The 17,627-nt window shown below is 37.6% G+C and overlaps 1 protein-coding gene across 1 annotated transcript in view; it reads right to left on the bottom strand.

The window, feature by feature from the left end:
• The window catches only part of LOC118762224 (trichohyalin-like), a 236,536-nt gene that overhangs the window by 187,337 nt on the left and 31,572 nt on the right, over nucleotides 1–17,627 (bottom strand). Inside the window, exons 3-4 of the mRNA XM_036500774.1 lie at nucleotides 14,062–14,121; nucleotides 11,069–11,185 (exon numbers count right to left, since the gene is read on the bottom strand). Coding sequence (XP_036356667.1) covers nucleotides 11,069–11,185; nucleotides 14,062–14,121 — 177 coding nt within the window. The remainder of the gene's footprint in view (nucleotides 1–11,068; nucleotides 11,186–14,061; nucleotides 14,122–17,627) is intronic.

Here is a 17,627-nt window from a genome sequence, read left to right as displayed (position 1 = left end):
CGGTGGCATGTAAAAAGCACTCACTACACTCACGGAGTGGTTGGCATTAGGAAGGGCATCCAGCTGTAGAAACACTGCCAGATCAGACTGGGCCTGGTGCAGCCTCCTGGCTTCCCAGACCCCAGTCGAACTGTCCAACCCAAGCTAGCATGGAAAGAGGACGTTAAACGATGATGATGATGTTTTGCTACCATTTGGGGCAGCATGGAAAAAAATATCGTAACCATGTCCACAGACCCTCCTCAACTAGTGGAATCAATGTGGTTGAGACTCCTCTTGGAGTTTTAACCACATTGATCTCACTACAAGGAAAACATATGCAGAGATGGGGGAAGAAATTCAGAGATTTGGGGAAGGAAGGACTGGGAGTAGAACAGCAGTTTGGTGATAAGTCATGAGAAACCCATGAGTTGAAAGTATCTGAGGGGAGGTAGAATATGAGGATCCACTTATCATTGTAATGTACTGCAATGGCTCGTTATTATAAGTTGATAGTCTGATGTTTACTATACATGCATGTGTATTCATGTTTTCATATATGTCTGTCTATCTCTTTACACTTTTTTTCTCTTTTATTTGTTTCAGTCATTTGATTGCGGCCATGCTGGAGCACCGCCTTTAGTCGAGCAAATCGACCCCGGGACTTATTCTTTGTAAGCCCAGTACTTATTCTATCGGTCTCTTTTGCCGAACAGCTAAGTGACGGGGACGTAAACACACCAGCATCGGTTGTCAAGCAATGCTAGGGGGACAAACACAGACACACACATACATCATCATCATCATCATCATCGTTTAACGTCCGTTTTCCGCGCTAGCACGGGTTGGACGGTTTCAACCGGGGTCTGGGGAGCTAGGGACTGCCCCAGGCTCCAGTCTAGTCTGGCAGAGTTTCTAGAGCTGAATGCCCTTCCTAACGCCAACCACTCCGCGAGTGTAGTGGGTGTTTTTTACGTGCCACCTGCACAGGTGCCAGAGGGGTCTGGCATCGGCCACGTTCGGATGGTGCTTTTTTTATGTGGGGGGGGTGCAGAAATATAGGAGAGCACCAGTGGGGAGGGGTGGTTCAGAGAAATGATGACAGGTTCTAGGCAAGTAGAACGTAGGATATCAAGAGAGGGGTAATGCATGGTGAAATAGCGTATTGAAGAGTGGGGTTCGAAGAGTAGACACCTATTATGGTAGTGGGAGAAGCGACATCCGGTATGGATGGAGCAAAAATATAGAGATATCCAGTATTGGTGGTGGGGGTGGGTAGGGCGGGTGCACCGCGAATACACGATGGTTGATGAATACACGAGAGGCGAGATGGGTAATGGATAAATTAGTTAAAATAATTAGATAGATATAGAAATTAGTTAAAAATAGTTAGATAGATAAGAAAGCATGTGTGATTGATGGGGAAGTGAAAATAAATAAATAAATAAGCATTCAACTTATCTGCTAGATGAATGAATGGATGAAAGAGCAGAAGTTTGGGGCTGCATTTTTTAAGTAAAGATTGTCCAGAGAAGAAGGCGCGAATACACGTGGTGATGAATACACGGGAGGCGAGATGGGTAATGGATAAATTAGTTAAAATAATTAGATAGATATAGAAATTAGTTAAAAATAGTTAGATAGATAAGAAAGCATGTGTGATTGATGGGGAAGTGAAAATAAATAAATAAATAAGCATTCAACTTATCTGCTAGATGAATGAATGGATGAAAGAGCAGAAGTTTGGGGCTGCATTTTTTAAGTGAAGATTGTCCAGAGAAAGAAGGCGCGAATACACGATGGTTGATGAATACACGAGAGGCGAGATGGGTAATGGATAAATTAGTTAAAATAATTAGATAGATATAGAAATTAGTTAAAAATAGTTAGATAGATAAGAAAGCATGTGTGATTGATGGGGAAGTGAAAATAAATAAATAAATAAGCATTCAACTTATCTGCTAGATGAATGAATGGATGAAAGAGCAGAAGTTTGGGGCTGCATTTTTTAAGTAAAGATTGTCCGGAGGAAGAAGGCGCGAATACACGATGGTTGATGAATACACGGAGGCGAGATGGGTAATGGATAATTAGTTAAAATAATTAGATAGATATAGAAATTAGTTAAAAATAGTTAGATAGATAAGAAAGCATGTGTGATTGATGGGGAAGTGAAAATAAATAAATAAATAAGCATTCAACTTATCTGCTAGATGAATGATGGATGAAAGAGCAGAAGTTTGGGGCTGCGTTTTTTAAGTAAAGATTGTCCGGAGAAGAAGGCGCGAATACACGAGAGGCGAGATGGGTAATGGATAAATTAGTTAAATAATTAGATAGATATAGAATTAGTTAAAAATAGTTAGATAGATAAGAAAGCATGTGTGATTGATGGGGAAGTGAAAATAAATAAATAAATAAGCATTCAACTTATCTGCTAGATGAATGAATGGATGAAAGAGCAGAAGTTTGGGGCTGCTTTTTTAAGTAAAGATTGTCCGGAGGAAGAAGGCGCGAATACACGAGAGGCGAGATGGGTAATGGATAAATTAGTTAAAATAATTAGATAGATATAGAAATTAGTTAAAAATAGTTAGATAGATAAGAAAGCATGTGTGATTGATGGGGAAGTGAAAATATAAATAAATAAGCATTCAACTTATCTGCTAGATGAATGAATGGATGAAAGAGCAGAAGTTTGGGGCTGCATTTTTTAAGTAAAGATTGTCCAGAGAAAGAGGCGCGAATACACGATGGTTGATGAATACACGGGAGGCGAGATGGGTAATGGATAAATTAGTTAAAATAATTAGATAGATATAGAAATTAGTTAAAAATAGTTAGATAGATAAGAAGCATGTGTGATTGATGGGGAAGTGAAAATAAATAAATAAATAAGCATTCAACTTATCTGCTAGATGAATGAATGGATGAAAGAGCAGAAGTTTGGGGCTGCATTTTTTAAGTAAAGATTGTCCGAGAAAGAAGGCGCGAATACACGATGGTTGATGAATACACGGAGGCGAGATGGGTAATGGATAAATTAGTTAAAATAATTAGATAGATATAGAAATTAGTTAAAAATAGTTAGATAGATAAGAAAGCATGTGTGATTGATGGGGAAGTGAAATATAAATAAATAAGCATTCAACTTATCTGCTAGATGAATGAATGGATGAAAGAGCAGAAGTTTGGGGCTGCATTTTTTAAGTAAAGATTGTCCGGAGAAGAAGGCGCGAATACACGATGGTTGATGAATACACGAGAGGCGAGATGGGTAATGGATAAATTAGTTAAAATAATTAGATAGATATAGAAATTAGTTAAAAATAGTTAGATAGATAAGAAAGCATGTGTGATTGATGGGGAAGTGAAAATAAATAAATAAATAAGCATTCAACTTATCTGCTAGATGAATGAATGGATGAAAGAGCAGAAGTTTGGGGCTGCATTTTTTAGTAAAGATTGTCCGGAGGAAGAAGGCGCGAATACACGATGTTGATGAATACACGGAGGCGAGATGGGTAATGGATAATTAGTTAAAATAATTAGATAGATATAGAAATTAGTTAAAAATAGTTAGATAGATAAGAAAGCATGTGTGATTGATGGGGAAGTGAAAATAAATAAATAAATAAGCATTCAACTTATCTGCTAGATGAATGAATGGATGAAAGAGCAGAAGTTTGGGGCTGCGTTTTTTAAGTAAAGATTGTCCGGAGGAAGAAGGCGCGAATACACGAGAGGCGAGATGGGTAATGGATAAATTAGTTAAAATAATTAGATAGATATAGAAATTAGTTAAAAATAGTTAGATAGATAAGAAAGCATGTGTGATTGATGGGGAAGTGAAAATAAATAAATAAATAAGCATTCAACTTATCTGCTAGATGAATGAATGGATGAAAGAGCAGAAGTTTGGGGCTGCATTTTTTAAGTAAAGATTGTCCGGAGGAAGAAGGCGCGAATACACGAGAGGCGAGATGGGTAATGGATAAATTAGTTAAAATAATTAGATAGATATAGAAATTAGTTAAAATAGTTAGATAGATAAGAAGCATGTGTGATTGATGGGGAAGTGAAAATAATAAATAAATAAGCATTCAACTTATCTGCTAGATGAATGAATGGATGAAAGAGCAGAAGTTTGGGGCTGCATTTTTTAGTAAAGATTGTCCAGAGAAAGAAGGCGCGAATACACGATGGTTGATGAATACACGGGAGGCGAGATGGGTAATGGATAAATTAGTTAAAATAATTAGATAGATATAGAAATTAGTTAAAAATAGTTTATAGATAAGAAAGCATGTGTGATTGATGGGGAAGTGAAAATAAATAAATAAATAAGCATTCAACTTATCTGCTAGATGAATGAATGGATGAAAGAGCAGAAGTTTGGGGCTGCATTTTTTAAGTAAAGATTGTCCAGAGAAAGAGGCGCGAATACACGATGGTTGATGAATACACGGGAGGCGAGATGGTAATGGATAAATTAGTTAAAATAATTAGATAGATATAGAAATTAGTTAAAAATAGTTAGATAGATAAGAAAGCATGTGTGATTGATGGGGAAGTGAAAATCAATAAATAAATAAGCATTCAACTTATCTGCTAGATGAATGAATGGATGAAAGAGCAGAAGTTTGGGGCTGCATTTTTTAAGTAAAGATTGTCCGGAGAAGAAGGCGCGAATACACGATGGTTGATGAATACACGGGAGGCGAGATGGGTAATGGATAAATTAGTTAAATAATTAGATAGATATAGAAATTAGTTTAAAATAGTTAGATAGATAAGAAAGCATGTGTGATTGATGGGGAAGTGAAAATAAATAAATAAATAAGCATTCAACTTATCTGCTAGATGAATGAATGGATGAAAGAGCAGAAGTTTGGGGCTGCATTTTTTAAGTAAAGATTGTCCAGAGAAAGAAGGCGCGAATACACGATGGTTGATGAATACACGGGAGGCGAGATGGGTAATGGATAAATTAGTTAAAATAATTAGATAGATATAGAAATTAGTTAAAAATAGTTAGATAGATAAGAAAGCATGTGTGATTGATGGGGAAGTGAAAATAAATAAATAAATAAGCATTCAACTTATCTGCTAGATGAATGAATGGATGAAAGAGCAGAAGTTTGGGGCTGCATTTTTTAAGTAAAGATTGTCCGGAGAAGAAGGCGCGAATACACGATGGTTGATGAATACACGAGGCGAGATGGGTAATGGATAAATTAGTTAAAATAATTAGATAGATATAGAAATTAGTTAAAAATAGTTAGATAGATAAGAAAGCATGTGTGATTGATGGGGAAGTGAAATATAAATAAATAAGCATTCAACTTATCTGCTAGATGAATGAATGGATGAAAGAGCAGAAGTTTGGGGCTGCGTTTTTTAAGTAAAGATTGTCCGGAGGAAGAAGGCGCGAATACACGATGGTTGATGAATACACGGGAGGCGAGATGGGTAATGGATAAATTAGTTAAAATAATTAGATAGATATAGAAATTAGTTAAAAATAGTTAGATAGATAAGAAAGCATGTGTGATTGATGGGGAAGTGAAAATAAATAAATAAATAAGCATTCAACTTATCTGCTAGATGAATGAATGGATGAAAGAGCAGAAGTTTGGGGCTGCATTTTTTAAGTAAAGATTGTCCGGAGGAAGAAGGCGCGAATACACGAGAGGCGAGATGGGTAATGGATAAATTAGTTAAAATAATTAGATAGATATAGAAATTAGTTAAAAATAGTTAGATAGATAAGAAAGCATGTGTGATTGATGGGGAAGTGAAAATAAATAAATAAATAAGCATTCAACTTATCTGCTAGATGAATGAATGGATGAAAGAGCAGAAGTTTGGGGCTGCATTTTTTAAGTAAAGATTGTCCAGAGAAAGAAGGCGCGAATACACGATGGTTGATGAATACACGGGAGGCGAGATGGGTAATGGATAAATTAGTTAAAATAATTAGATAGATATAGAAATTAGTTAAAAATAGTTAGATAGATAAGAAAGCATGTGTGATTGATGGGGAAGTGAAAATAAATAAATAAATAAGCATTCAACTTATCTGCTAGATGAATGAATGGATGAAAGAGCAGAAGTTTGGGGCTGCATTTTTTAAGTAAAGATTGTCCAGAGAAAGAAGGCGCGAATACACGATGGTTGATGAATACACGGGAGGCGAGATGGTAATGGATAAATTAGTTAAAATAATTAGATAGATATAGAATTAGTTAAAAATAGTTAGATAGATAAGAAAGCATGTGTGATTGATGGGGAAGTGAAAATAAATAAATAAATAAGCATTCAACTTATCTGCTAGATGAATGAATGGATGAAAGAGAGAAGTTTGGGGCTGCATTTTTTAAGTAAAGATTGTCCAGAGAAAGAAGGCGCGAATACACGATGGTTGATGAATACACGGGAGGCGAGATGGGTAATGGATAAATTAGTTAAAATAATTAGATAGATATAGAAATTAGTTAAAAATAGTTAGATAGATAAGAAAGCATGTGTGATTGATGGGGAAGTGAAAATAAATAAATAAATAAATAAGCATTAACTTATCTATATGCTGCGAATGATGAATGAATGGAATGAAAGAGCAGAAGTTTGGGGCTGCATTTTTTAAATTGTAAAGAGATAAGAGAGAAAGAAGGCGCGAATACACGATGGTTGATGAATACACGGGAGGCGAGATGGGTAATGGATAAATTAGTTAAAATAATTAGTAGATAGATATAGAAATTAGTTAAAAATAGTTAGATAGATAAGAAAGCATGTGTGATTGATGGGGAGTGGGAAGTGAAAATCAATAAATAAATAAGCATTCAACTTATCTGCTAGATGAATGAATGGATGAAAGAGCAGAAGTTTGGGGCTGCATTTTTTAAGTAAAGATTGTCCAGAGAAAGAAGGCGCGAATACACGATGGTTGATGAATACACGGGAGGCGAGATGGGTAATGGATAAATTAGTTAAAATAATTAGATAGATATAGAAATTAGTTAAAAATAGTTAGATAGATAAGAAAGCATGTGTGATTGATGGGAAGTGAAAATAAATAAATAAATAAGCATTCAACTTATCTGCTAGATGAATGAATGGATGAAAGAGCAGAAGTTTGGGCTGCATTTTTTAAGTAAAGATTGTCCAGAGAAAGAAGGCGCGAATACACGATGGTTGATGAATACACGGGAGGCGAGATGGGTAATGGATAAATTAGTTAAAATAATTAGATAGATATAGAAATTAGTTAAAAATAGTTAGATAGATAAGAAAGCATGTGTGATTGATGGGGAAGTGAAAATCAATAAATAATAAATAAGCATTCAACTTATCTGCTAGATGAATGAATGGATGAAGAGCAGAAGTTTGGGGCTGCATTTTTTAAGTAAAGATTGTCCAGAGAAAGAAGGAAGCGAATACACGATGGTTGATGAATACACGGGAGGCGAGATGGGTAATGATGATAAATTAGTTAAAATAATTAGATAGATATAGAAATTAGTTTAAAATAGTTAGATAGATAAGAAAGCATGTGTGATTGATGGGGAAGTGTGAAATAAATAAATAAATAAGCATTCAACTTATCTGCTAGATGAATGAATGGATGAAAGAGCAGAAGTTTGGGCTGCATTTTTTAAGTAAAGATTGTCCGAGGAAGAAGGCGCGAATACAGAGAGGCGAGATGGGTAATGGATAAATTAGTTAAAATAATTAGATAGATATAGAAATTAGTTAAAAATAGTTAGATAGATAAGAAAGCATGTGTGATTGATGGGGAAGTGAAAATAAATAAATAAATAAGCATTCAACTTATCTGCTAGATGAATGAATGGATGAAAGAGCAGAAGTTTGGGGCTGCATTTTTTAAGTAAAGATTGTCCAGAGAAAGAAGGCGCGAATACACGATGGTTGATGAATACACGGGAGGCGAGATGGGTAATGGATAAATTAGTTAAAATAATTAGATAGATATAGAAATTAGTTTAAAATAGTTAGATAGATAAGAAAGCATGTGTGATTGATGGGGAAGTGAAAATAAATAAATAAATAAGCATTCAACTTATCTGCTAGATGAATGAATGGATGAAAGAGCAGAAGTTTGGGGCTGCGTTTTTTAAGTAAAGATTGTCCGGAGGAAGAAGGCGCGAATACACGAGAGGCGAGATGGGTAATGGATAAATTAGTTAAAATAATTAGATAGATATAGAAATTAGTTAAAAATAGTTAGATAGATAAGAAAGCATGTGTGATTGATGGGGAAGTGAAAATAAATAAATAAATAAGCATTCAACTTATCTGCTAGATGAATGAATGGATGAAAGAGCAGAAGTTTGGGGCTGCATTTTTTAAGTAAAGATTGTCCGGAGGAAGAAGGCGCGAATACACGATGGTTGATGAATACACGGGAGGCGAGATGGGTAATGGATAAATTAGTTAAAATAATTAGATAGATATAGAAATTAGTTAAAAATAGTTAGATAGATAAGAAAGCATGTGTGATTGATGGGGAAGTGAAAATCAATAAATAAATAAGCATTCAACTTATCTGCTAGATGAATGAATGGATGAAAGAGCAGAAGTTTGGGGCTGCGTTTTTTAAGTAAAGATTGTCCGGAGAAGAAGGCGCGAATACACGATGGTTGATGAATACACGGGAGGCGAGATGGGTAATGGATAAATTAGTTAAAATAATTAGATAGATATAGAAATTAGTTAAAAATAGTTAGATAGATAAGAAAGCATGTGTGATTGATGGGGAAGTGAAAATAAATAAATAAATAAGCATTCAACTTATCTGCTAGATGAATGAATGGATGAAAGAGCAGAAGTTTGGGGCTGCATTTTTTAAGTAAAGATTGTCCGGAGGAAGAAGGCGCGAATACACGATGGTTGATGAATACACGGGAGGCGAGATGGGTAATGGATAAATTAGTTAAAATAATTAGATAGATATAGAAATTAGTTAAAAATAGTTAGATAGATAAGAAAGCATGTGTGATTGATGGGGAAGTGAAAATAAATAAATAAATAAGCATTCAACTTATCTGCTAGATGAATGAATGGATGAAAGAGCAGAAGTTTGGGGCTGCGTTTTTTAAGTAAAGATTGTCCGGAGAAGAAGGCGCGAATACACGATGGTTGATGAATACACGGGAGGCGAGATGGGTAATGGATAATTAGTTAAAATAATTAGATAGATATAGAAATTAGTTAAAAATAGTTAGATAGATAAGAAAGCATGTGTGATTGATGGGGAAGTGAAAATAAATAAATAAATAAGCATTCAACTTATCTGCTAGATGAATGAATGGATGAAAGAGCAGAAGTTTGGGGCTGCGTTTTTTAAGTACATATATACGACACTTCTTTCAGTTTCCATCTACCAAATCCACTCACAAGGCATTGGTCGGCCCCGGGGCTATAGCAGAAGACACTTGCCCAAGGTGCCACGCAGTGGGACTGAACCCGGAACCATGTGGTTGGTTAGCAAGCTACTTACCACACAGCCACTCCTACGCCTGTGCGTTTCTATGTTCGACACACAAGAGAAGAACAGACAGACATACAATGTGAATGAAAGAAAGAGGCAAATAGACTGATGGAGTAAGACAAACAATAATACAGAACAAATGTAACAGTTATATGTTTTTTAACATTTGCTTAGAAGTCGTAATCAGGCTAAAATTGTTTTGTGTTATTAAAAAGCATTTGTTTCAGATGATCCAGTATATATTTGTTTACAACCCACAAAGGGCTAAACACAGAGGGGACAAACAAGGACAGACAAACAGATTAAGTCGATTATATCGACCCCAGTGCGTAACTGGTACTTATTTAATCGACCCTGAAAGGATGAAAGGCAAAGTCGACCTCAGCGGAATTTGAACTCAGAATATAAAGACAGACGAAATACCTATTTCTTTACTACCCACAAGGGGCTAAACACAGAGAGGACAAACAAGGACAGACAAATGGATTAAGTCGATTATATCGACCCCAGTGTGTAACTGGTACTTATTTAATCGACCCCGAAAGGATGAAAGGCAAAGTCGACCTCAGCGGAATTTGAACTCAGAACGTAGCGGCAGACGAAATACCTATTTCTTACTTCTTCTTACTACCACAAGGGGCTAAACACAGAGGGGACAAACAAGGACAGACAAACGGATTAAGTCGATTACATCGACCCCAGTGCGTAACTAGTACTTATTTAATCGACCCCGAAAGGATGAAAGGCAAAGTCGACCTCAGCGGAATTTGAACTCAGAACGTAGCGGCAGACGAAATACCTATTTCTTTACTACCCACAAGGGGTTAAACACAGAGGGGACAAACAAGGACAGACAAATGGATTAAGTCGATTACATCGACTCCAGTGCGTAACTGCTACTTAATTTATCGACCCCGAAAGGATGAAAGGCAAAGTCGACCTCGGCGGAATTTGAACTCAGAATATAAAGACAGACGAAATACCTATTTCTTTACTACCCACAAGGGGCTAAACACAGAGGGGACAAACAAGGACAGACAAAGGGATTAAGTCGATTATATCGACCCCAGTGGGTAACTGGTACTTATTTAATCGACCCTGAAAGGATGAAAGGCAAAGTCAACCTCGGCGGAATTTGAACTCAGAATATAAAGACAGACGAAATACCTATTTCTTTACTACCCACAAGGGGCTAAACACAGAGAGGACAAACAAGGACAGACAAACGGATTAATTCGATTATATCAACTCCAGTGCGTAACTGGTACTTATTTAATCAACCCCAAATGGATGAAAGGCAAAGTCGACCTCAGCGGAATTTGAACTCAGAACGTAGCGGCAGACGAAATACCGCTAAGCATTTCGTCCGACGTGCTAACGTTTCTGCCAGCTTGCCACCTTTTGATCCAGTATATGCTATGTAATGCACCATTAATTAACTAAATCAGTTTAATGTACCATTAATTAATTAATTAAATCTATATTTATACAAACTGAAATAAACTATGGAACATTCTTTTTTTGGGGGAGATAATGAGCTTAGATAAACAACAAAGTATCTGAAAATCCTCTCACCATCCGGGGCCACAGCATGCGTCCGAGAAGGACAGTCAACCTGCTTCAAGTAAACCAATCCATTGTGGAAACTGTACAGCTTGTTACTCATATCTTCATGATCGCCTTCCAAAAGAGCTGTGATTGGAATATAATAGAGGCAGTATTTGAAAATGTTTAAACTATCAATTAATATACATAACATCATCAATAACAATAAACTATAAATATCAGCAACTGGATGTATTTGGCACTATTCAAGTTACTATCAATTTTAACCAACTTTCTTGAACCATCACTTTTTATGTATCCCCAAAGCATCAGATTCTTACCCCCAAACTTCACTGTTTTCATTGTGTAATGTGAGTCATTTCACTTTTCTGGGGGCCTTCTGTCAAATTCTGTTGCATGCAACACAACAGAGGCTGGCTGATGAAGGTGTTACTGTATTGAAAGACTAACCAGCTCAGATCCCTGGCTTAAATATCATCAAGCAAATGTGGACAGAGCTAACGAGAAGAGTTCGTCAGAAGAATCCATGCGATCTTGATGAGTTGTGTGTGTTCAGCCACAGAGAATGGCATCTCATACCTGTGAAGATGGTAAAAGATTTGTATGCATCTCTTCTCAGGTGCATTGCAGCAATTATTTAAGCTAAGGAAAGCCACACAGAAAAATAATGATCCCTGTGCCAGTGGCACGTAAAAAGCGCCATCCGAATGTGGCCGTTGCCAGCACTGCCTTGACTGGCTTCCGTGCTGGTGACACGTAAAAAGCACCAACCAATCGTGGCTGTTGCCAGCCTTGCCTGGCACCTGTGCTGGTGGCACATAAAAAGCAGCCACTACACTCACGGAGTGGTTGGCATTAGGAAGGGCATCCAGCTGTAGAAACACTGCCAGATCAGATTGGAGCCTGGTGCAGCCTCCTTGCTTCCCAGACCCCAGTCAAACCGTCCAACCCATGCTAGCATGGAAAACGGACGTTAAACAATGATGATGATGATGATGTACAGTACTCCTTGGAGTGAGCATTATGTAATAAATTTTCTTTATAGACATTTTTCTGCTTTAAAACACTATCTGGATTGGTTTACGTGAAGTGGCTGAAAACTTTTGCATGATTATTTTTTATGGTAATCTTATATCTTCCCCTCTCATTCAGAACCCCTACCTCAAAATATAATGATTAGGTACGGAAATGATTCCAACAGGGCCAATATTTCATGTGTAAAAAAAAGCAATACGAAAAATCCACTTATAAGTTGGCAATTAGTAGAAATTTACAATAGTTTAAAGTGGCTGAAGACTTTTGCACAGTACTGTGTGTGTGTAATTTAGTTTGAGCTAAATCCCTTTATATGAAATTTGGTAAACAGATATTGCTCATCATTTGTGTGTGTGTGTGTGTGTGTGTGCAAAGATACTAGTAACCAAGTCCTTTGGCTAACTAGTGACTGAGACTTTTGGTGATATGTTGTGCTTGAGAAAACTCAGCAAGCCAAATGAAATCATAGTTGTGGCTGTTGCCAGTGTCACATAACTGGCACCCATGCCGGTGGAACATAAAATACACCTTGCAAGCATTGGGCCTCGCAGAGGCAATGTGGCCAATGGTGGTGTCACATAACTGGCACCCATGCCGGTGGCACATAAAATACACCTTGTAAGCATTGGGCCTCGCAGAGGCAATGTGGCCAATGGTGGTGTCACATAACTGGCACCCATGCCGGTGGCACATAAAATACACCTTGTAAGCATTGGGCCTCGCAGAGGCAATGTGGCCAATGGTGGTGTCACATAACTGGCACCCATGCCGGTGGCACATAAAATACACCTTGTAAGCATTGGGCCTCGCAGAGGCAATGTGGCCAATGGTAGTGTCACATAACTGGCACCCATGCCGGTGGCACATAAAATACACCTTGTAAGCATTGGGCCTCGCAGAGGCAATGTGGCCAATGGTAGTGTCACATAACTGGCACCCATGCCGGTGGCACATAAAATACACCTTGTAAGCATTGGCCTCGCAGAGGCAATGTGGCCAATGGTGGTGTCACATAACTGGCACCCATGCCGGTGGCACATAAAATACACCTTGTAAGCATTGGGCCTCGCAGAGGCAATGTGGCCAATGGTGGTGTCACATAACTGGCACCCATGCCGGTGGCACATAAAATACACCTTGTAAGCATTGGGCCTCGCAGAGGCAATGTGGCCAATGGTGGTGTCACATAACTGGCACCCATGCCGGTGGCACATAAAATACACCTTGTAAGCATTGGGCCTCGCAGAGGCAATGTGGCCAATGGTGGTGTCACATAACTGGCACCCATGCCGGTGGCACATAAAATACACCTTGTAAGCATTGGGCCTCGCAGAGGCAATGTGGCCAATGGTAGTGTCACATAACTGGCACCCATGCCGGTGGCACATAAAATACACCTTGTAAGCATTGGGCCTCGCAGAGGCAATGTGGCCAATGGTGGTGTCACATAACTGGCACCCATGCCGGTGGCACATAAAAAGCACCTTTCGAGTGTTGGGCCTCACAAAGGCAATGACAAATGACTGAGACCTTTGGCATTATGTCATGCTTGAGAAGAAGACCCATCAAGCCATGAGAAATCATAGTCATGGCAGAGACTGGTGTCACGCAAACCGAGCACATGTGCTAGTGGCATGTAAAAAGCACCCATTACACTCTCAGAGTGGTTGGCATTAGGAAGGGCATCTAGCCATAGAAACCACGCCAAATCAGACTGGAGTTTGGTGCAGCCCTTCAGCTTACCAGCCCTGGTAAAACCATCCAACCTATGCCAGCATGGACAACAGATGCTAAATGATGATGAAGATGGTGGTGATGATCAATTTTGACTTGGGGCTAAACTGCAGCACACTGTATCTTTTGTCAACTTTCTCAAAAATTTAACAAAGAAAAAGAAGAATAAATAAAAAGTTACGTAAGATAAACAAGCATAAAAGATGGATATATAAAAGCAAAGAGAGACTTACACGGTTTCTCTTCCAGTTCTTCATAGGAATTAAAAATGACTTCATGCTTTATTTCGGTCGCTGTTTAGGTAACAGAAAATTAGCAAAATTTAAATGCTTTACTAAAATTACACTAGTAGAGGTAAAAATAAAATTATTTACCTTAATGATACTGATTAAAAAAAAAAAAAAGATAAACGAGGCAACTTCAGATTAATTATAAATGGTGGCATGAAGTGGTAGGAATAAATCTGGTAATTGAAATTGAGATTTACTTCGTTAAGTCAACACTTAGGTACAGTAGCCTAGAATTACTTTATAGTCAAGGTAATAAAACAACATTTATTTGACTTGTACCAACTTCATAAAAAATTTTGAAGGCTCTCCTTTAGCTAATGTCATAGCTTTCAGTCAATTAAGCCTGGATTTGATTAAATTATCAATGACGAACTGGTCCATGTTTATACCATCCTCAGTCAAGCCTTCTTTCTTTTGTTCACATGTAAATTCATCAATATCTTTTTTTTCCAACAATGGCTTTCATTGCTTTTACACCTCCCTCCCCCACCCCTTACACCCTGTATCAGTCCCTTAGTCTCTATCTACAGGTTTATAATACTGCTGCTCTCCTCACCTTCCTATTCTACCACATGTCCCCTTCTTTGGTCATTTCTATCTCTCTCATCCAACTCCCTGCCACATTGATATTTACCATCAACCACACCGCCACCTCTGACCCCCCCCATCTGTCACTGCTCTCACACATTTATGAAATTACCCACCCTCTCCTACTCCCTGAACCATTGTCCATATTCTTCCTTGCCTTCTTGTACTACTAAAGTTCACTCTGGTACTCCATCACCACCATCATTATCTTCTTTCCAGTTACTTCCACCTACCCTTATATAATGCAACAGCCATAAATTTCCTCTATTGCAAGACAGCTGTGCTTACCCCTCTATCATACTTTAGCCTCTCAATGCTAGAATAAAACTACCTCCTTCCAAATACACTTCCATTTAGTCAAGGGAGCTTTATTTTCCTTGTCTCGATGAATTCACTAGTACTACTGCCATTAAAAAAGCACCCACTACACACTATATTACGGTTATTATTAGGAAGAGAATTCAGCATAGAAATCATACAAAAGGTGACACTGGAGCCCAACACAGCCCTGCAGCTCATTGGACCCTGTCAAACCATCCTCATGCCAGCTTAAAACAAACACTACATGATGAAAGTTGCAGTTAATATATTAATTCAAAGGAAATCTATCAAATTAGAAAAAAAAGGAGGCAAATAGCAAAAAAGAACCTGTCATAGGCCCCTGTTTATGCTTTAAATGCATGAAGGGCAACTAACTAATTAACCCTATTTTACTTAGTTATTTTCTCATTAAACCATTTATTATTTTAAAATTACAATGAAACAGTTTAAATTACAAACGGTATATAGTGAAGACATGTCTAAATATGGAAGAAGATGTGTCACATGATACATGATTGCAGTAATGACATAAGTTAAGTTAATTTTTTGGTTCAAAAAGCAAAAAGTAAGGCCATGTAGGGGAACATGGAGTTATGTACAGGGAGGGTGTTCATGCAAAGAGTTCAGGCCATTTCTGGTCAATGGAGACTTTGAACCGAGCGGTCGTCGGCATCTTCACTATCTCGTCCGGCAGCTTATTCCACGGATCCGCAACCCGGACGGAGAAAGCCCCTCTCCTTCGATTGAGATGAAATCATCGCAGATAGAGCTTTGTCACAAATTTATCAATCCAGTGTGTTGTAAACATCAAGGATCATTGATATTTTCCATAAGTATTCATGTGTGCAACTGTGAAATCATTCTGAATCCAATGAATGGTGTTATCCATTCAATTCATTCTCTTTCTACCAGGGCAGCATCATCATCCTTCAGATTCTCCTACAATGGTTATCCTCATCAACTGGTGGTTCCTTCCTTTCTAACAGCTATACCTTGATATCTTCTTCTTCTTCATATATATTTCTTTATTGCCCACAGGGGGCTAAACATAGAGAGGACAAACAAGGACAGACAAAGGGATTAAGTCGATTACATCGACCCCAGTGCGAAACTGGTACTTTTATTTATCGACCCTGAAAGGATGAAAGGCAAAGTCGACCTCGGCGGAATTTGAACTCAGAACGTAACGACAGACGAAATACCGCTAAGTATTTCACCCAGCGCGCTAACGTGTCTGCCAGCTCATCGCTTCTTCTTCTTCATATAGCCAAACAAAATTTTCTCCATTGGTATTTTGATCTTTTCATGAATTCATTTATTAGTTCTATGAGTTAAATTAGTTGATACACAGAACCCTTCACCAAAGCCATAGTTCAAACATATTTGATAGGCACTCATCAGTTTTTTATTGGGACCCAGCTCTCAAAGCCATACAAAGTAGTACTCAATATGAGTGATTTGGTTAGCTATGTCTGTAATTCTAAAGCTTGAACAGAAGACTAATGCCAAAAAAAAGAAAAAATCCATGGTTCTTGGTGTCCACAATGCTATAAAACTCGACAGCAACACAATTCTGGCAGTCAAAAAATGTGATTATTCACATTTTTTATATTTTTTATATATTTATTAACATTGTGTGGTAAGTAGCTTGCTAACCAACCACATGGTTCCGGGTTCAGTCCCACTGTGTGGCATCTTGGGCAAGTGTCTTCTGCTATAGCCCCGGGCCAACCAATGCCTTGTGAGTGGATTTGGTAGACGGAAACTGAAAGAAGCCTGTCGTATATATGTATATATGTATGTATGTATGTGTGTGTGTGTGTGTGTTCGTGTGTCTGTGTTTGTCCCCCTAGCATTGCTTGACATCCGATGCTGGTGTGTTTACGTCCTCGTCACTTAGCGGTTTGGCAAAAGAGACCGATAGTACTGGGCTTACAAAAGAATAAGTCCCGGGGTCGATTTGCTCGACTAAAGGCGGTGCTCCAGCATGGCCACAGTCAAATGACTGAAACAAGTAAAATAGAAAAATAGAAAATAGTTTTTGTAAATTTGATTTTATTTGGAACACTATATATTACTAACATAGTTTTTATAAATTTCTGCATAATTTTTTTAGCTTTTTTATTCCTTACTTTATTTTATTTTGTTTTTGTAACTTTTTATCTTTATTTGAATTTTGATCTGAATTATGGCTTGTACTCTAGAGTCCAGTGAAACTAATTTAAACACACCTATTTTACACATACTTAAGGGCTTTAAAAAATTAAAATGTAGTTTATTGTATTGAACGTTGATAAAGTGATATAAGGGCCTGATGATTGGAGTTACATTTTAAGAAGGGTTCCAGGAAAACACAGAGTGGTTTAGGAACCGAAGGATGTACCTCATGAAACACGTGTTGCCAAGTAATTAAACAGTAGGTATTTAAAATAAAAATTAAAATTCTTTTTATATGGTGAGATGTAGGGGCCTACTATCTCTAAATTAATATATATATAATATATATATATATATATATAAATTTATATATATATAAATTAAGTACCAGTTGCATATTGGGGGCCAATGTAATCAACTGGCCCCCTCCCTTGAAATTTTGG

This window comes from Octopus sinensis, linkage group LG2 (assembly GCF_006345805.1).
Source record: "Octopus sinensis linkage group LG2, ASM634580v1, whole genome shotgun sequence".
In the NCBI taxonomy this organism is placed as follows: domain Eukaryota; kingdom Metazoa; phylum Mollusca; class Cephalopoda; order Octopoda; family Octopodidae; genus Octopus; species Octopus sinensis.
This window is presented reverse-complemented; position numbering and strand designations above follow the sequence as displayed.